The sequence below is a fragment of the Oncorhynchus gorbuscha genome, linkage group LG09, assembly GCF_021184085.1.
Source record: "Oncorhynchus gorbuscha isolate QuinsamMale2020 ecotype Even-year linkage group LG09, OgorEven_v1.0, whole genome shotgun sequence".
Taxonomy (NCBI): Eukaryota; Metazoa; Chordata; class Actinopteri; order Salmoniformes; family Salmonidae; genus Oncorhynchus; species Oncorhynchus gorbuscha.
In genome coordinates, this window is record NC_060181.1 from 24764561 (window position 1) to 24786200 (window position 21640).

A 21640-nucleotide genomic window follows, 5' to 3' on the forward strand; every position below is an offset into this window, starting at 1 on the left:
TGAAAGAAAGGCTGCGTAGTATGCGACCAATCGTCTGATTGGCCCTCTCTGCTTGACCGTTAGACTGGGGATGAAACCCGGAAGAGAGACTGACGGACGCACCAATCAAACGACAGAACTCCCTCCAAAACTGTGACGTGAATTGCGGACCTCTGTCTGAAACGGCGTCTAACGGGAGGCCATGAATTCTGAACACATTCTCGATGATGATTTGTGCCGTCTCCTTAGCGGAAGGAAGTTTAGCGAGAGGAATGAAATGTGCCGCCTTAGAGAACCTATCGACAACCGTAAGAATCACAGTCTTCCCCGCAGACAAAGGCAGACCGGTAATGAAGTCTAGGGCGATGTGAGACCATGGTCGAGAAGGAATGGGGAGCGGTCTGAGACGACCGGCAGGAGGAGAGTTACCTGACTTAGTCTGCGCGCAGTCCGAACAAGCAGCCACGAAACGGCGCGTGTCACGCTCCTGAGTCGGCCACCAAAAGCGCTGGCGAATAGAAGCAAGAGTGCCTCGAACACCGGGATGACCAGCTAACTTGGCAGAGTGAGCCCACTGAAGAACAGCCAGACGCAGTGGAAACAGGAACGAAAAGAAGGTTACTAGGACAAGCGCGCGACGCAGTGTGCGTGAGTGCTTGCTTAACCTGTCTTTCAATTCCCCAGACTGTCAACCCGACAACACGCCCATAAGGAAGAATCCCCTCGGGATCAGTAGAAGCCACAGAAGAACTAAAAAGACGGGATAAGGCATCAGGCTTGGTGTTCTTGCTACCCGGACGGTAAGAAATCACAAACTCGAAACGAGCGAAAAACAACGCCCAACGAGCTTGACGAGCATTAAGTCGTTTGGCAGAACGGATGTACTCAAGGTTCTTATGGTCTGTCCAAACGACAAAGGAACGGTCGCCCCCTCCAACCACTGTCGCCATTCGCCTAGGGCTAAGCGGATGGCGAGCAGTTCACGATTACCCACATCATAGTTGCGTTCAGATGGCGACAGGCGATGAGAAAAATAAGCGCAAGGATGAACCTTATCGTCAGACTGGAAGCGCTGGGATAGAATGGCTCCCACGCCTACCTCTGAAGCGTCAACCTCGACAATGAATTGTCTAGTGACGTCAGGAGTAACGAGGATAGGAGCGGACGTAAAACGTTCTTTTAGAAGATCAAAAGCTCCCTGGGCGGAACCGGACCACTTAAAACACGTCTTGACAGAAGTAAGAGCTGTGAGAGGGGCAGCAACTTGACCGAAATTACGAATGAAACGCCGATAGAAATTAGCGAAACCTAGAAAGCGCTGCAACTCGACACGTGACCTTGGAACGGGCCACTCACTGACAGCTTGGACCTTAGCGGAATCCATCTGAATGCCTTCAGCGGAAATAACGGAACCGAGAAAAGTAACGGAGGAGACATGAAAGAGCACTTCTCAGCCTTCACGTAGAGACAATTCTCTAAAGGCGCTGGAGAACACGTCGAACGTGCTGAACATGAATCTCGAGTGACGGTGAAAAAATCAGGATATCGTCAAGGTAGACAAAAACAAAGATGTTCAGCATGTCTCTCAGAACATCATTAACTAATGCCTGAAAAACAGCTGGCGCATTGGCGAGACCAAACGGCAGAACCCGGTACTCAAAATGCCCTAACGGAGTGTTAAACGCCGTTTTCCACTCGTCCCCCTCTCTGATGCGCACGAGATGGTAAGCGTTACGAAGGTCCAACTTAGTAAAGCACCTGGCTCCCTGCAGAATCTCGAAGGCTGATGACATAAGGGGAAGCGGATAACGATTCTTAACCGTTATGTCATTCAGCCCTCGATAATCACGCAGGGGCGCAGAGTACCGTCCTTTTCTTAACAAAAAACCCCGCCCCGGCCGGAGAGGAAGAAGGCACTATGGTACCGGCGTCAAGAGACACAGACAAATAATCCTCGAGAGCCTTACGTTCGGGAGCCGACAGAGAGTATAGTCTACCCCGAGGAGGAGTGGTCCCCGGAAGGAGATCAATACTACAATCATACGACCGGTGAGGAGGAAGGGAGTTGGCTCGGGACCGACTGAAGACCGTGCGCAGATCATGATATTCCTCCGGCACTCCTGTCAAATCGCCAGGTTCCTCCTGAGAAGTGGGGACAGAAGAAATGGGAGGATGGCAGACATTAAACACTTCACATGACAAGAAACGTTCCAGGATAGGATAGAATTACTAGACCAATTAATAGAAGGATTATGACATACTAGCCAGGGATGACCCAAAACAACAGGTGTAAAAGGTGAACGAAAAATCAAAAAAATAAATAGTCTCACTGTGGTTACCAGATACTGTGAGGGTTAAAGGTAGTGTCTCAAATCTGATACTGGGAAGATGACTACCATCTAAGGCGAACATGGGCGTAGGCTTGTCTAACTGTCTGAAAGGAATGTCACGTTTCCGAGCCCATGCTTCGTCCATGAAACAACCCTCAGCCCCAGAGTCTATCAAGGCACTGCATGTAGCACCCGAACCGGTCCAGATGGACCGACATAGTAGTACAGGATCTAGATGGAGAGACCTGAGTAGTAGCGCTCACCAGTAGCCCTCCGCTTACTGATGAGCTCTGGCTTTACTGGACATGAATTGACAAAATGTCCAGCAAGTCCGCAATAGAGGCACAGGCGGTTGGTGATCCTCCGTTCCCTCTCCTTAGTCGAGATGCGAATACCTCCCAGCTGCATGGGCTCAGTCTCTGAGCCAGAGGAGGGAGATGGTTGCGATGCGGAGCAGGAAACACCGTTGACGCGAGCTCTCTTCCACGAGCTTGGTGACGAAGATCTACCCGTCGTTCTATGCGGATGGCGAGAGCAATCAAAGAGTCCACACTGGAAGGAACCTCCCGGAGAGAATCTCATCTTTAACCACTGCGTGGAGTCCCTCCAGAAAACGAGCGAGCAGCGCCGGCTCGTTCCAGTCACTAGAGGCAGCAAGAGTGCGAAACTCTATAGAGTAATCCGTTATGGATCGATCACCTTGGCATAGGGAAGCCAGGGCCCTAGAAGCCTCCCTACCAAAAACTGAACGGTCAAAAACCCGAATCATCTCCTCTTTAAAGTTCTGGTAATTGTTAGAACAATCAGCCCTTGCCTCCCAGATAGCTGTGCCCCACTCTCGAGCCCGGCCAGTAAGGAGTGATATGACATAAGCAACCCGAGCTCTCTCTCTAGAGTATGTGTTGGGTTGGAGAGAGAACACAATATCACACTGGGTGAGAAAGGAGCGGCACTCTGTGGGCTGCCCGGAGTAACAAGGTGGGTTATTAACCCTAGGTTCCGGAGGCTCGGCAGACCAGGAAGTAACAGGTGGCACGAGACGAAGACTCTGGAACTGTCCAGAGAGGTCGGAAACCTGAGCGGCCAGGTTCTCCACGGCATGACGAGCAGCAGACAATTCCTGCTCGTGTATGCCGAGCATGGCTCCTTGGATCTCGACGGCAGTGTTACGAGCGTCTGTAGTCGCTGGGTCCATTCTTTGGTCGGATCCTTCTGTTATGCAGGTGAATGAGGACCCAAAAGCGACTTGGCGAAAACAGAGTCTTTAATCCAGTAAAGGAAATATGCAATACTCCTAGACAAATCGGAGCGGTAAATAAAGCATAAAAAAACAATTCCACTTGTAATGACGAGAACAGACTGGAGACTCGATCATAAACTGTAGGTTGCCTCGGGAAGGCACTTGACCATAGCAGACTCAGACACCTGCTCACCACGCAGCATCTGAGGGAAACACGACACGACAGGGCGATACAAAGACACAGCACGGTGAACAATATACAAGGATCCGACAGGACAGAAACGGAAAACAAGGGGAGAAATAGGGACTCTAATCAGGGGAAAAGATAGGGAACAGGAGTGGAAAGACTAAATGATTGATTAGGGGAATAGGAACAGCTGGGAGCAGGAATGGAACGATAGACAGAAGAGAGAGAGGGAGGGAGAGAGAAAAAAGGGGAACGAACCTAAAAAAGACCAGCAGGGGGAAAACGAACAGAAGGAAAAGCAAAATGACAAGACAATATAAGACAAAACATGACAGAAACTTTCAAAGTTCTTTACATTTTCCAGATTGACTGGCCTTCATGTCTTAAAGTAATGATGGACTGTAGTTTCTCTTTGCTTATTTGAGCTGCTCTTGCCATAATATGGACTTGGTTTTTACAAAATAGGGCTATCTTCTGTATACCACCCCTACCTTGTCACAACATAAGTGATTGGCTCAAACACATGAAGAAGGAAAGAAATTCCAATATTTAACTTTTAACAAGTTACACCTGTTAATTTAAATGCATTCCAGGTTTTATTTATTTATTTCACCTTTATTTAACCAGGTAGGCAAGTTGAGAACAAGTTCTCATTTACAATTGCGACCTGGCCAAGATAAAGCAAAGCAGTTCGACAGATACAACGACACAGAGTTACACATGGAGTAAAACAAACATACAGTCAATAATACAGTATAAACAAGTCTATATACAATGTGAGCAAATCAGGTGAGAAGGGAGGTAAAGGCAAAAAGGCCATGGTGGCAAAGTAAATACAATATAGCAAGTTAAAACACTGGAATGGTAGTTTTGCAATGGAAGAATGTGCAAAGTAGAAATAAAAATAATGGGGTGCAAAGGAGCAAAATAAATAAATAAATTAAATACAGTTGGGAAAGAGGTAGTTGTTTGGGCTAAATTATAGGTGGGCTATGTACAGGTGCAGTAATCTGTAAGATGCTCTGACAGTTGGTGCTTAAAGCTAGTGAGGGAGATAAGTGTTTCCAGTTTCAGAGATTTTTGTAGTTCGTTCCAGTCATTGGCAGCAGAGAACTGGAAGGAGAGGCGGCCAAAGAAAGAATTGGTTTTGGGGGTGACTAGAGAGATATACCTGCTGGAGCGTGTTCTACAGGTGGGAGATGCTATGGTGACCAGCGAGCTGAGATAAGGGGGGACTTTACCTAGCAGGGTCTTGTAGATGACATGGAGCCAGTGGGTTTGGCGACGAGTATGAAGCGAGGGCCAGCCAATGAGAGCGTACAGGTCGCAATGGTGGGTAGTATATGGGGCTTTGGTGACAAAACGGATTGCACTGTGATAGACTGCATCCAATTTGTTGAGTAGGGTATTGGAGGCTATTTTGTAAATGACATCGCCAAAGTCGAGGACTGGTGACTAGCTGATGAAGTTGGTTGAGAGAATGCCAGGTGTGCAAAGTTGTCATCAAGGCAAAGGGTGGCTACTTTGAAGATTCTAAAATCTAAAATCTATTTTGATTTGTTTAAAACTTTTCTGTTTGCTGCATCACATTAGGCCGTGATTGGGGGTCCCATAGGGTGGTGCACAATTGGCCCAGCGTCGTCCAGGGAAAGCTGCCATTTTAAATAAGACTTTGTCCTTAACTGACTTGCCTATTTAAATAAAGGTCAAATAAATGTGTTATTTTATAGTTTTAATGTCTTCACCATTATTCTACATTGTAGAAAATAGTAAAACTATAGAAGAACCATTGGATGAGTAGGTGTGTCCAAACTTTTGACTGGTACTGTACATTTTGTAGCAATGCTGGAATTCACATTTATAAATTCAAAGTCTATTCATGCTTGTTAACAATAGTCATTTGACCTACTGTAAAAAGTCTCCCCACTAACTTGGTGTGAAATGTAAAACATGCAAAGTGTTGATCTAAATTATAATATCTATTTGTCGAAGCGACCATAATGGAGATAAGCTCTGTTGCTAGATCAGGTGCAAAAAGCTCTTTATTATGCTGTTCATGATTCCTGATAAATAGACAAATAAAAAGTAGCTTTCAGATTTTTCATCCACTTTCACAGCAAACTCTTTGTGTCTGGAATGTTAGCTGATACATCTCTGATATATTTTCGAATGAGGACCTTAATATTTACTCATTTTAAAGTAATACAGAATATATGATCTGCTGAATATGATGCCTCTTATTTATATTATGCTATGCTACTCCACCTTTATCAGGCGATTTAAGATTGACGTTTCGGGAGCGAATCAGCACCATGGACAGTACCTGCATCAATACGACGTCATGGACAACGCCCTGCAATACACAAACGCATCATTCTTGTAGTACAGTGTCACAAAACAGCCTTTTCATTTAAAATCAAATGATTTGCCAGCTCACTCCTTAGTTAAATGCAGACTTCTACTAGCCTACAACATCCATCACTGATTTTCACAATTTTACCGCTCTCTTACGCCCGCGTGGTCCAAATGATTACGCACGTTTTCAGCGTAAACGCTACTGTACTAATTACTCATCTTTTGTTCCCCATTCATAAGCTGCTACAATATCATAACAGTACGCTTTCACTGTATACTCCCCTTTAACTGCTGACGGCCCCTTTAAGGGTTATGTAGAGAGAAGTGCTGATGTAGGACGACTCCTCTGTGTGCGCTGCCATCCTCATCATGGCCTCCAAACAACCGCCGCTGCAACCGAGAATGAGCACGAGCAGACGAGCTGTTGGCCCTTTCCTTCCCCGCGCGGAGACCAACAACGTTAAGCCGAAACAGAGGCACCGGTAGAGGGGTGCGCGCCGGGGGATCAAGCCTCCGAGCTCATGCCACCCCGTTCTCCTCGATGTCTTCGTCAAAAGCCACTTACAGCCATTTGACAAAGAGGGATGCAAACCCGGGCGGCGGCAGAAACATGAACACGAATAGGGATTATTCTATCAATCTATCCGTGCAGCAAGTGCTGAGCCTCTGGGTGCAAGGCACGACGCTGCAACATTTCACAGGTAGGCTATGTACTGTATGTCACATTATTACTGTACAGTGTAAACACATGTCGTGCACTTGGCAGCGTTTCAACCGTTGTGTGTGGGATCTGGCTCGGTTCACCCAATTACCGGTGTTGTAGGCTACACACAGGGCTGGCCGTTTTCTATTAATTTACTGTACTGTTGGATAGAATGGGGTGACATGGGCAGCTGTGCGCGTCCATTTTTAAAGGGAGAGTATCCACGGTATGAAATATCAACCGGGCACCGGTAACTGCCCCGAAGTGTGTCGGTCTCCATACTGTAGCCTACCGGTACCTTACTTTTTATTAAGAGGCATGCGCCTCTCATTGCCTTGGTGTCACTTGAATAACAACGGCCAATGTGTTACGGCAATTAAATTATAAACACAAATATAATTTAACTCAGTCATCGAATGAATAACAAATATATTCTACCGGTTAATGCATCATTGTGCTGCGTGAATGCACTTGGCACTGTGAAATGTAGTGTTGTCATCTCTGTTGCAGCCACACAGCCCTCTTCCTTTGTCTTGCGGTCGAGTAATCACAGGTAATTAGTGTCATCCTCACCAACTCCCGGATAGGCTGTCTGGGGTGTTCTAGGGAGATATGGCACATCCATCGACGCCTTACATTTACAGTGTGTGTATGTGGTATGTGTGTGTAAAAGGAGGCCTAGACGCTGTATTGTAGACTACTGTGACTATTCTGCACAGCAGTGGGTAACATCTAAATTACCATAAGTATTTGTTGAAATGTAAACAGTCATGAGTGACAGTGTCACAAAATATGATGAAACACCCGACTAACCAGTCATTACAATTAGGACTCTCTCTCTTTGTATTTTTCTGTCTGTCTGTCCATCCGTTTGTCTCTCTCTCTCTATCCTATCCCCCCTCTCTCAAAAGGCTTTTACAAGGTCTTATTTATTTACATAATGAGATGTGATATCAGCATGCTAGTACATTGGTCATTGTACTTGTGGTATTCATTTTGAATGAGTGAAAATGCTAAAGTGCTAAGAGAATACAATAACCTAAGAATACAATAACCTAAGAATACAATAACCTAAGAATACAATAAGCTAAGAATACAATAACCTACGAATACAATAACCTAAGAATACAATAAGCTAAGAATACAATAAGCTAAGAATACAATAAGCTAAGAATACAATAACCTAAGAATACAATAAGCTAAGAATACAATAACCTAAGAATACAATAACCTAAGAATACAATAAACTAAGAATACAATAACCTAAGAATACAATAACCTAAGAATACAATAAGCTAAGAATACAATAACCTAAGAATACAATAACCTAGGAATGAATTGGGCGGTGGAACAATTGACATTACAATGTCATAATAGCAAGATATTTCAAGACCTCTCTTGACTGGAATTCCTTTTTGCCTTGCAAAGAGAAGGATGGACACACTGTATACGGGCATCATAGCTGGCATGTAGATGTTATGAGAGCAAGCCCAAGCGGACATCCTGGGCTGAGAAACATGAAGAAAAACAAGACATGGAATGTGTCCCAAATGGCACCCTATTTGGGACACAACCATCATTAATCATGCTGACTCAGCAGGGAAGTGACTCACAAGCACAACTATTGCAGAAGTAAAGTTGCTGTGGTGGTGAGACAAGAGTAAACCAACGAGTGCCATCCAGTATCTGGACTGCCATACGATCCTCAAAACCAGTCATGAAAAACAAGCTACAGTTAAGTTAGATGCCCTAAGCAAGTTCAATGTAGACTCACACAGTGGCCATAAACTCTACAAGTTATGATAGACAACTCCTTTATACTTTTACAGTGTCACTCACAGACTCCTCTGGCAGAGTACTTTAACAAATGGTGTTTCCTGTGAACATCCATACCAGCAGTTTCACTTCTTATTTCCTTCTCTATTCTCAGTCAAGAACAAAAACATGCCTCTGTTTTTCAGTTTAAAATCGACAGGATGATGTAATAAGATTCCATGCACCCAGCAAAGAGATTTGCCATTGTCTTCGTATAATGTGATTATTGATGTGCTCAGATGGATTACTGCTGATTAGTGGTGGCACCATCAGTCTTTTCATGCTTTCTTTTCTCTTCAATTGTTCACACTTCTGTCACGTGCTATTGCCATGTTATTCCATCCTATTAACATCTCATTACATGTTATTACAGTACTCAATGACAACTTTCAGGTGTTTTTCACAGTACTGTATCGTTGCTGTTCTCTGTCATAGGGGACAATCTCTCAAAGCCTGACTAGGCTGTAGAAGTGACAATGACATTGCTATCCAGAAGTATAGGCCCTGGTCGAAAGAAGGACCCTGGTCGAAAGAAGGACCCTGGTCAAAAGTAGTTCACTAAATATGGTGCCATTTGGGATACAACCAATGCCTTGCAGTGCCTTTGTAGGCTCTATGGGTCAAACGTTTGACCGCTTATCAGTGGAATGGGAACATAATGCTTTTCTCTTTCATGTTTTGTGTTAGCATGTGAGGCCAGCTGGCCCCCACTGTGTGTTGTGAAAGCTGCTGACGGAGGCCCCCAGGTTCGTGTTAGGGGATTAGCAGCATGACAAACATTAATAATACTACAGTCTTCTGACTGAGGGGTAGAGTTGAGGTTTGGGGTTTGAGTTGAGGTTTGGGTTGCATGCCTGAAGATGACACAGCACCACTACAATCCAGAGTACAGACGACCTCAACTCCATCCCCCCAACCCCTCACACACATAAAATATGCACGCACGCATGTACGCACGCACGCACGCACGCACGCACGCACGCACGCACGCACACACACACACACACACACACACACACACACACACACACACACACACACACACACACACAGTATAAGTGGTGCCATGCAGAGAATGGTGCCGCTGAGCTATCTATGTTACAGTGGTGTGACAGAGTAGAGGTGTGTGGTGTGCCCCTATGTACCACAAGTCCAGCCAGGCTTAGTGTTGGGCGGCAGCTGCTCAACTAGCGCCATCCCGGGGCCTGTGTGGAATCCTAATGGAGTTGGCTGGCGGTGGCGTGCCTCTCTAGCCCAAGTCTGGCCCTGCTTGCTCTTCTCTATCCATCTATCTCACTCTCCTTATGTCTCTCTCTTTCCAAAACTCAACATTTCACTCTCTTTCTCTCTTTCTCTCTCTCTCTACCTCTGTATCTCTCTACAACACCTTCCTTTTCTTAACAGTATCTCGTTCCACACCTTTCTTCCTTGACTGGCGTGCCTTTCCATTCTGGCCCCAATTCCTCCCTCTCTCGCTCTCTCACACAGACACTCTTTCCCTGTACCATCCATCCTCCTCTCTCTGCCACTCTCTGTCTCGCTCTCGATACATCCCTCTCCCTCTCTTTACAGTACCTCGTCCCGACCCTGTCTTCCCCTGGCATCTCACTCCGCTGCCAGATGGGAGGTGACCACAGATAGGGGCCTGTATTGTAACTCATCACGGCCACTGTGCTGACTGAGCTGGCTGTGTGTTCTGTTTAGACCATGCAGGCTAGGCAGCACAAAAGGCCTTGTGTCACCCCCCTATAATGTCTCTCTCTCTATGCCGAGCGTGACAGCTGTCGGCCTGATCGATACAGGAGGAGGTAGGAGGTAGGCACTCAGTGGATTGTGGAACAAGGTCAAATGGATATGCTAAAGAGTTTCTACTGATTGATACATTACTTTGCAGAGGGGTTTAAATTCCCATCCCAACAGTAGCGTAGCAGATGTTGACATATTAGACGGCACATTCAGAACATTCAAATCATTGGCTCATGTATTGCCAGAATGTTGCCACATGTCCAAAATCCAATCAAAGCATTCTGAGCTTCCATTCACTCTCTCCCCTACCCCCAAACATCCAGTCGAGTCTCATATCCAACCCACTTTGCCTCAGTGGCAGTGGAGCCAATCTGGCCCCTCGCAAAGCTTGTCTCTCGGAGCCTGTAGCCCAGGAAACAAGGAATAGAGAGAGGGAGAGAATGTGAATCGGGCTCTCTGCAGGACCCTCTCTGGGACTTCATAAGACTGTGTCCCATCCTCCCCAACACATAACGGTCTCTATATTTGTGGAGGATCTCTTTGTGAAATGGGATAATTAGACTGTATGTACTGTATGTGAACCAGTTTAATATCTTGTGACTAGTTCTGGGTGTCCAAGAGATGTGTCAGTTTGGGGTTTTCATTGGGGTAATGTTGAGTCGTACAGTAGTTCCCCTGACAGGAGCAACAGAGCAGGTACATGCTCAGTATCCAAACATTTTTCAAAATTTGAAATAACATTGAATTGAAATGCTTATTTAAGTGCTTTTAAATCATTCACTGAATGGATTTAATACCCTTCATAAATCATCAAAATGGGTACCTGGATTTGAGATGTTAATGCTTATTTAAGTGCTTTTAAATCCTTAACTGAATGGATTTAATACCCTTCATAAACCTTCCAAATGGGTACCTGGATTTGAGATGTTACCAATTTAATCTCTAACAGCAGACTATGTCTGTGTAGGGTGTCATTTGGAATGCAGCCTGTTTTGTTGCATAGTGTTTATTAAGATGCTCGGCTGCCTTCTTGATGGGCCCAGATTGAAAATCGCATATGTGCTGCTGCTTTCTGCCTCTCTCTCTCTCTGTCTCTGTCTCTCTGTCTGTCTGTCTCTCTGTCTCTCTGTCTGTCTGTCTCTGTCTCTCTCTGTCTGTCTCTCTCTCTGTCTGTCTCTCTCTCTGTCTGTCTCTGTCTCTGTCTCTCTCTGTCTCTGTCTCTGTCTCTCTCTCTCTGTCTCTCTCTGTCTCTGTCTCTCTGTCTCTGTCTCTGTCTCTGTCTCTCTCTCTCTCTGTCTCTGTCTCTCTCTCTGTCTCTGTCTCTGTCTCTGTCTCTCTCTGTCTCTGTCTCTGTCTCTGTCTCTCTCTCTCTCTCTCTCTCTCTCTCTCTCTCTCTCTCTCTCTCTCTCTCTCTCTCTCTCTCTCTCTCTCTCTCTCTCTCTGTCTCTGTCTCTGTCTCTGTCTCTCTCTCTCTCTATGTCTCTGTCTCTGTCTCTCTGTCTCTGTCTCTCTCTCTGTCTGTCTCTGTCTCTCTCTCTGTCTGTCTCTGTCTCTCTCTCTGTCTCTGTCTCTCTGTCTCTGTCTCTGTCTCTCTCTGTCTCTCTCTGTCTCTGTCTCTCTGTCTCTGTCTCTGTCTCTCTCTGTCTCTCTCTCTCTCTCTCTCTCTCTCTCTCTCTCTCTCTCTCTCTCTCTCTCTCTCTCTCTCTCTTCTCTCTCTCTGTTTCTCTCTGTCTCTGTCTCTCTCTGTCTCTGTCTCTATCTCTGTCTCTCTCTGTCTCTCTCTCTCTCTGTCTCTCTCTCTCTCTCTCTGTCTCTCTCTGTCTCTGTCTCTGTCTCTGTCTCTGTCTCTGTCTCTGTCTCTGTCTCTGTCTCTGTCTCTCTCTCTCTCTCTCTCTCTGTTTCTCTCTGTCTCTGTCTCTCTCTCTCTCTCTCTCGCTCTCTCTGTCTCTGTCTCTGTCTCTGTCTCTCTCAGATATCATCCTGTACCTGTGTTATCAAACAAAACACTTTTCTGTGGGTGTTTGTTTAGAGATACGTCTAAAACCACATGCTTGGTTCTGTCTTCAGAGCAATGGCCATGTTCTCCGACACCTCGCAGGGGTTGTTTCTTCAAATGTGTCTATTCTAACCATATGTTTTCCATTCAGAGACCTGTGTGTGGTCTTGGGTCTTGGGATTGACAGGGTTAATTACAATCTACATCATAATTCCCATTTCCTGTTGCTGCTGGATTATTTTCCTGCTGTAACAAACTGGCTCAAATTAAGATCCTACACTTGTATGTCAACATTTCTGAGGTTGTTGGTATGCCTACAGAGCTGTCTAACTAACCACTCTATTCGATGCGTGTTGTTTCCCTGTGTATAACCACTCTATTCGATGCGTGTTGTTTCCCTGTGTATAACCACTCTATTGGATGCGTGTTGTTTCCCTGTGTATAACCACTCTATTCGATGCGTGTTGTTTCCCTGTGTATAACCACTCTATTGGATGCGTGTTGTTTCCCTGTGTATAACCACTCTATTGGATGCGTGTTGTTTCCCTGTGTATAACCACTCTATTGGATGCGTGTTGTTTCCCTGTGTATAACCACTCTATTGGATGCGTGTTGTTTCCCTGTGTATAACCACTCTATTGGATGCGTGTTGTTTCCCTGTGTATAACCACTCTATTCGATGCGAGTTGTTTCCCTGTGTATAACCACTCTATTGGATGCGTGTTGTTTCCCTGTGTATAACCACTCTATTGGATGCGTGTTGTTTCCCTGTGTATAACCACTCTATTGGATGCGTGTTGTTTCCCTGTGTATAACCACTCTATTCGATGCGAGTTGTTTCCCTGTGTATAACCACTCTATTCGATGCGTGTTGTTTCCCTGTGTATAACCACTCTATTCGATGCGTGTTGTTTCCCTGTGTATAACCACTCGACTGCATGTGTTCTTTCCTACCCTCTTCTCAGAGATGTGGTACTGGGTGTTCCTGTGGTGTCTTTTCTCCTCGCTCTTCGTCCACGGGGCAATGGGCCTGCTCATGTTAGTCATGCTGCAGCGCCACAAGAGGGGTCGCCTCATCACCCTGGTCCTGGTCAGCGTGGGCTTCCTGGCCTCCTTGGCCGGTGGGGTCATCACCAGTAAGTCACCGCCCACTTTGTGTGTGTGTGTGTGTGTGTGTGTGTTTGTCTCTCTGTCTGTGTGTATTGTCCTGTCTGTCTGTCTGTCCTTCTGTCCGTCTGTCTCTATCCCATTGTCCTCTGTACACATGCTCAACATTTTTACCCCAAATATCATCCTCCCTACTCTGATGTATCATCTTCCAGTCCAGTAGCTAAGTATATCAGAGAGTGGTACATAGTACTGTATCTTTCTGTGGAAATAGACCGGTCTTTTTACATGTCCCAAATGGCACCTTCTACCCCACATAGTGCACCCATAGGGCTCTGGTCAAAGCAGTGCATTGTATAGGTAATAGGGTGCCATTTGGGATGCAGCCTGTGAGTCTGTGAGCTGCAGTACGTAGGGTATGACAGGGCAGGAGCTCCTGAGGACAGGGCTGGGTGAATCACACTCCATCACAGAGAGGCAAGCCAAGCCAAAAATAGACAGACCACTTTATTATTAATGTGGAAGCTCGCTGAGAGAGAGAGCAGACTATTGCCTGTGCATTGCCCCGTGTGTACGCTGAAACAGCTAAGAGCTAGCACCGTCTAGCAGCAGCCAGCCAGTAACACTCTGTCAAGAGGGAGGGAAGGTGAGGTTATTCACTGGTCGACTGGCAAAAGTCAGACGTCAACAACTTTGAGCCAGTTTATAGGTTATCGCTCCCTTGTCTTTTCTTTACCATGTTGACTTAAATTAAGATTTGTATCTTGCCTTTGAGATAAGATTTTTTTAAAGTTGCAGTTGTACTTTTGAGACCTTCTTCAAGAGACCTTCTTCAATACAGGCGGTTGGCGTATTGTGAGAGAAGCATGACTAAATTGTCGGGAGAGAGAGAGTTATGCATCCCAAATGGCACCCTATTCCCTACAGTACATAGTGCACTAGTGCTCTATGAAGGGAATCGGGTGCCATTTGGGATGCATCCAGAGTGGCAAGTAAACAGTATGGGGTCAGGCACTCAATCACACGTATTAATGCGACCAGCTTTAAAAGGGACATCTTTTAACGGTATTACATCTGCCCATGCAGGAAGTTCTACGGAGACAACTTTAGATTCCAGTAGGGAACTATGACGATACGAGGGAAGGATGAGGAGAGATCATACACTGAGTGCACAAGACATTAGGAACACCTTCCTAATGTTGAGTTGAACCCCCTTTTGCCCTCAGAACAGCCTCAGTTCCTTGGGGCATGGACTCTAAAAGGTGTTGAAAGCGTTCCACAGGAATGCTGGCCCATGTTGGCTGGATGTCCTTTGGGTGCTTGATACACACGGGAAATTGTTGAGCGTAAAAAAAACAGCAGCGTTGCTGTTCTTGAGTTGCTGTTCTTGACACACTCAAACCGGAGTGCCTGGCACCTATTGCCATACCCCGTTTAAAGGCACTCAAATCTTTTGTCTTGCCAATTCACCCTCTGAATGGCACACATACACAATCCATGTCTCAAATATCTCAAGGCTTAAAAATCCTTCTTTAACCTGTCTCCTCCCCTTCATCTACACTGATTGAAGTGGATTTAACAAGTGACATCAATAAGGGATCATAGCTTTCACCTGGATTCACCTGGTCAGTCTATTTCATGGAAAGAGCTTTTTTGAGGGTATTCTTATTGATACTAAAATGCTATTGAACAGTCTGTGCCACAGTTGACAAGCCTTGACTGGCTGCCGGTATGTGTCTGCAGGCCCATTGTATGCCATATTTATAGTCATATCAATGTCATATAATCTATATGTGTGTGTCTCTTTCCAGGTGCGGCCGTGGCAGGGGTGTATCGTGTGGCAGGGAAGGACATGGCCCCCCTCCAGGCCCTGGTGTTTGGAGTGGGCCAGACCACACTCTCTGTAGTCATCTCCTTCTCACGTATACTGGCCACTCTCTGAAGAGATGACTCTGCTACACGGACAGACTCACTGACGAACAGACACACAAGAGAGGAGAGAGGAAAGGGGAAGGGAGGGACATGTCCGATAGACCGGAGTTCACCTCCCACCAGTTACACAAGCAGAGACGGCAATGGGTGGCAGTTAACTGCATGTAGTATTTGAAGGAAAACAAACAGAGTCAAATAGAAGAAGAGAAGAAGATGGTGTCCCAGTCCTAGACGTCTAGACATTTGGGGATGGATGAATGTGGAAGAGTGCCCCCTAGTGTCTCTGTTCAGCCACTGCTACGTTTGCTAGAGCTCCCTTTGCTTACAAGGGACCTCTCAATGCAGACCTCACTTCTGTGTGTCAAAGACACACACTTCCTTGGGCTCTCCACCAGTTGGCGATGTCCACAGACTCTGTCAAGTGTCAAGCCAGTGAAACCACTTCCTGAACTGAAAGCTAATTTGAGGTTCTATGTGCCGATGTCCTCTGGGATTTCAGTGTAAAGGGGAATGCTTTCATGGCCATCTCTACAGACGGTTGAAGGCTTTCTGTTCTATTTGTGGGGGGGGGGACTCAGAATTTTTTTTTTACAGTAAAGACAAAACCACAGCAACCTGTAATTAATTGAACAATTCAAGTCTACGGTCCTTGAAGTGCCACGGTACTTTGATGAGATGGCCAGAACAAAATTGGACCTGCGAAGACCCACCATCATTCTGACATGCCTGAGAGGTTGTAAACGCAATGATGATGGTCAACCAAACTACCATTCAGCGTTTAAAAAATCTACCAACCACAAACAACTGGATCTTCTGTCTTTGGAAAATTATATCCTAATAACCATTCCTTCTTGTAAAGTATTCTAACTACCACAGCAGGTTTTTTGTTTGCAACAATCCATAATGCTTAACCTTTGCACTTTCTAAATGTTGGTGATCCACCTCCTTTACCTAAGAGGTGTCTAAATAGAGTAGGTTGTTGAGGTTCCGTTGGTTCAAGGTTACTATGGAGATAACCACTACACTTGTTAAGGGCTCTGCATACGCAAACAGAGCTGACGTAGGTCCATCAGTTGCGTTGACAGTGTAGAGCCCTTTAGATGTTTCTCAAGTGTAGACCAGTCCAGGTTGTCCAACGTACTCTGGGGAAATAGCAACTCTGACCATGAACCTTGTCTGGAGAGGGTCAGAGTTCCTACTTGGTTCTTACAGGGTTTTATGGAGGTAAACTAATGTATTAACTGAAGTAAAAAGGAAGAATTGTCCTAGTAGTAGCAGCTGTGTTGCTTCTTGAGGAATATCTCTGATAGAGCATCTCTTGGAAGTTTTACTGTCTGTGTTGTGGTGCAGATTTACTGTTAAGGTTTAGCGGTTGGAATCCAGCTGCTACTTGGCTGTTGTGATAACAATGTTGTCCTGACTCCTATAAATCCCACTCCATAGAGAGCCATTCCTGGAGAAGGTCAGAGACTTAGGGTGCATCCCAAATGGTACCCTTTCCCTATATAGTACACTGCTTTTGACCAGGGTCAGTAGGACTGTATAGGGAATAGGGTGCCATTTGGGAAGCATCCTCTACTGCTGCTGAAACAGCCATTTTCTATGGCTCCCTGCTTTCCTCCCTGTTAGTTCTTGCTAATCGTGTGTGTATTGTTTGTGTTTTAACTAAGTTAGACTTTGCATATTGCACTGACAACGACCTGCCTTTATTTCGCACAGTTTGTTTTATGATATTGGTCCCAGTGGGTGACCCATAGATCCATATAGGATTTTATACAGTATGTCCCATCACCAGGACACACAGTGGGTCCCAAAAAGCAGGTTTTTGTCCAAAATGGCACCCTATGCCCTTCATAGTGCACCCTTTTTTGACCGTAGCCATATGGGTTTGAGAAGCACTGCTGTGGTTTTGGAGGTGCTTTTGGGACTGCAGAGCAATGTTTTTTTTGTAGGGCCCTGTGAGACTAACCACAATGAATGTGTTTGTGTCTGTCCTGTCCACCGTCTGGAACAGTTCACGTTTATTAACCAACTATAGGACAGGTCTTTCTGCATCCCAAATGGCACTATGTTCCCTACAATGTGCACTACTTTTCACCTGAGCCCTATGGGGGAATTTGGGACGCACACATTCACTCCTGGAATTGAAGGGTTGCAAGGCCCACTGGTTTGTACCTTACAATGTCATTCATTTTGAATCAATAGCTGACGATATCTCATCTCTCAGTCACTTTCATTTGTCAGTAACTGACTGTGGACCAATAAAACAAGGCCCTCTGCTGCACCCTAAACTAGGTGTGAATACCACACCAGGCCCTCTGCTGCACCCTAAACTAGGTGTGAATACCACACCAGGCCCTCTGCTGCACCCTAAACTAGGTGTGAATACCACACCAGGCCCTCTGCTGCACCCTAAACTAGGTGTGAATACCACACCAGGCCCTCTGCTGCACCCTAAACTAGGTGTGAATACCACACCAGGCCCTCTGCTGCACCCTAAACTAGGTGTGAATACCACACCAGGCCCTCTGCTGCACCCTAAACTAGGTGTGAATACCACACCAGGCCCTCTGCTGCACCCTAAACTAGGCCCACACCAGGCCCTCTGCTGCACCCTAAACTAGGTGTGAATACCACACCAGGCCCTCTGCTGCACCCTAAACTAGGTGTGAATACCACACCAGGCCCTCTGCTGCACCCTAAACTAGGTGTGAATACCACACCAGGCCCTCTCTGGAAACAAAGGGTTTGTTTTTATGCCAAAGGACTTCATTCTCACATGTTAGCTTTATTTGTTAAGGGTTCCTTACTTTTTGATTGTTGTTATTATTGCTGAGAAAGTATGAATCGCTTTCATTTCAGAACCATTATTTTGCACTGAGCTAAACAGATTTAAAATCCCCAAATCCACAAAAAGTTAACAAAATTTGCTTCATTTTGGCTTAATATGAAATTCCAGTGTGTGACCTAATTGAGTGATCTAAGAGTGTTTACCAATGAAAGTGATTGCTCTGTTTTTTCCCTTAGTTATGTGATTGACACCACTCACCTTCAATACCCAGTCAGTGCACCAGAGGGAGCCAGTACGCTGAGTATTGAATAAGTGATAGTAGTAGCCAGTGTCAGTGGTGTATTTGGATTGATACAGTAATGATCGTGGTTGTTGTATACAAGAAAATATACCCTCGGCAGTTTTTTGATATTGTCAATGTGTATTTGAATTTGTATTTGATTCTAAAAATGAATTCCTGAGGCTTCCAGATGGTCTGGAAACGACTGTGTTTGATAATTTGCCTAATCTAATATGACTATCCAATACTATCTCTCTCAGTACTCTCTGATTAAAGAAAATACTTGGATAAAACAAACTATAATCAGCAAATACTATTAATGATCAAATTCCCCAGATCAACTGAATTCATATTGTATTAGTAAGTTATTACACTCGTTTAAATATTTTTGGCTCGAGTTTGGAGACCAAATGTGAGTTATTTCTGATGGCTCTACAATGCTGTCATAGCGATATTATCTAGATATTTCTGTTTGTGAATGAAACTGCGTTTGAGAGTTGGATATGGTGCATAGGACTTGTGACAAGAGTGTTGTTGTGTGATGTTGTACTGTATGTCTGTGTGGTTGTATATGTGAGTGTTATAACATGCATTAACTTATTTTTTTTCAGAAGGGGCCTGCAATACAATTGTCAGTGCAGCATCTGAAATGCTTTATCGAGTTGAGCAAAAGGGGTAAGGACCTTGTCATAGGTGTAACACTGACTGACCCAGTGTGTTCAGAAATGTTGTCTTACTGAGCAATGTCTTACATAATGTGTTTTTAAAATCTAAAGAAAAAATATGTAATCTACAAGGTGTTCACAACTACTTTTCTGCCAACAAACCTCCAAGCACTATTCTTGTTGAGAGACAAAGAAGCATAGCTTTAGTTGTTCAGATCAGTGCACCGCGATGCATCGGCTATTAAATAGAATACAAAGTTCTCATCAGAGGGATGTGTACCATGACATGTACTGGAAACACACATAGACATCATGACGCGCCATGGACAGTATTTTGATACCCATAACATGTATTTGTCTATACAGTCTATTACCACATTTCAGAACGTCAATGTGTGTGCCATGAATTCAAATGTTTGGAATCTGATGAGGACGAGTAAGAATTGGGTTGTCTGTTTTTGGTTCTATCCCTGTGTGATTGTGGGTAATCCTTGGTTTACACTGCAATAACTCAAAGGGGACATTCTGCAACAGATGATCCCGATAGTTTTAAATACCACCAACTGCCATCTGACCGTACGAAGCCCTGTCCTAAAATCCTCCTCGCTGTGTTCCTCATGAGTTTATAGCCCATGCCACCCCCTCAGTTCTCTCCAGTGTTGTACAAAATGCCACTTACTTTCCACTGACAAGTCTGCCCCTCAGCAATTGCATGCGCAATACAACTCGGATAATGTGTGTGAATGGATTTGGACAATCCATTACAGACAATGTTGTGCAAAACAAGTGACACATGTAGATAATGTATAATATGTTATTTTTTAATTTTGTACCAGCGAACCGCTGATGTTTATAACTTGCCTATTTATGTACAAATGTTCTCCTGTACATACTGAGCAGTCAGTTGGAATAAAATGTTTTACAGTAAAAATACTGCTTGCTAACATTTGTCACTTGTTCCTAAATGTATTAAATATATTTCTTCATATAGTAAAGTATGTTCAGCTGAAAGATATTGTAAAAAATTCCATTATTATTAGAAATGTTATTGGGACTATGATGCTGAAGCTCTGCCTTTCCTGGTAATCGACCATATGGCAATCTACCGTTCTGCTTTCTAGAAGCTCCTGTTCTGCAGTATACCATCTGTACTTAATGTTGTCTCTCCCTTCCTCTACCACATCACCCCTCAGGAAAGTTTAACAATCTTTTCCTCTTGCCATTCTTCTCTGTTCATACCTCCTTTTGTCCTATCTATCCGGCCCTCCCTCCCGCCTGTCAAAATGAACACTACCTACAGTCTGACCATGCTGAAGCCGTACCAGGCTGGCACACCCCACCCACAGATCCACGCACATCCCCAACACAAATCCCCATTGTGTTTCCATATGACTCTGCCATTGTTTACTGGGCTCAGGCCTGTCATCTCCCATTCATGTCTGGTCTCCTGGCATTGCTCGCAAGAGTCTGCCCAGCGGGATGTGCTGGATGTGGAGTCGATGCCAGGGAGGGATCATGAGAGGAGGGAGCGGCCATTTACTGGGGCTGGCGCTGCCAAGTGCTGCTGCTTGGGTGACCAGCCGTTTCCTTCTCTGATGATCTAGAAAGGGGTCCAACATCCAGCTTTAGGTGGAACAGGAGACCACTGGAGATGGAGCCAGAAGCCTAGGCTATTTATAGACAAAGCAGTTAAATAATACGTGCTCTAAATACTGCATAAGAGCCATTTTCGACCGAGCTGCTGAATGACATGGTGTGGCCGCCCCTTGGGTTTGAGGAAGTTTGCTGTTTCGGCTAGTATGGTACAGCCCTTCAATGTTCAATGAGAGCCCTCAGTACGTGATAGATCGTCACACGGCAAGTGGAGCCGAACAATCGTAAAGATCTTGATCCGATCTTAGTCTCCATGTCAGAACAAAAGACTATTTAGAACCATAGACAAGTGTTCTTTCCGTTGATATTTGTGTAATGTGCCTTGTCAGAGGATTCAAAGTACGTGACTGGAACCCAAAAGCTCAAGGTTTAGATGCCTAGTCTCCTATTACTGTATGTCCTAGCAGCCTCTGAGCTGTACTACCATAAGTACTCAATGTCCAAGAGTCATTGTTAACTTTATTTCCTAATATAGGCTGATTGAGGTGTGTGTGTGTGTATTGGAATTGAATCAGTAGCTTGTAGAATGAAAAAGTAAATAGTCTCAAGTCGTTATCGCCATGTTCGTTTTTTTTGTTGTTATTTTACTCACCTGAGAGCGCTGCGTCCTGGCAAGCCCTGTGGTTTCTTCCAGAGGGCTTCATACAAGGGACTGTTTTATAACCAGTAGGAGAGGGGTTTTATAACCAGTAGGAGAGGGTTTTGTAACCAGTGGGAGAGGGTTTTATAACCAGTGGGAGAGGGTTTTATAACCAGTAGGAGAGGGTTTTATTTACATTTAAGTCATTTACATTTACATTTACATTTAAGTCATTTAGCAGACGCTCTTATCCAGAGCGACTTACAAATTGGTGCATGCAC

General features: G+C 45.0%; 1 protein-coding gene across 1 annotated transcript; it reads left to right on the forward strand.

The window, feature by feature from the left end:
- Positions 1-6347: 6347 nt before the first annotated feature.
- LOC124043313 (transmembrane protein 170B-like) lies at positions 6348-17973 on the forward strand. Its single transcript, XM_046361794.1, has 3 exons — positions 6348-6792; positions 13317-13487; positions 15270-17973. The coding sequence occupies exons 1-3, from the start codon at positions 6633-6635 to the stop codon at positions 15398-15400; spliced, it is 462 nt and encodes a 153-aa protein (XP_046217750.1). The 5' UTR covers positions 6348-6632; the 3' UTR covers positions 15401-17973.
- Positions 17974-21640: the final 3667 nt, after the last annotated feature.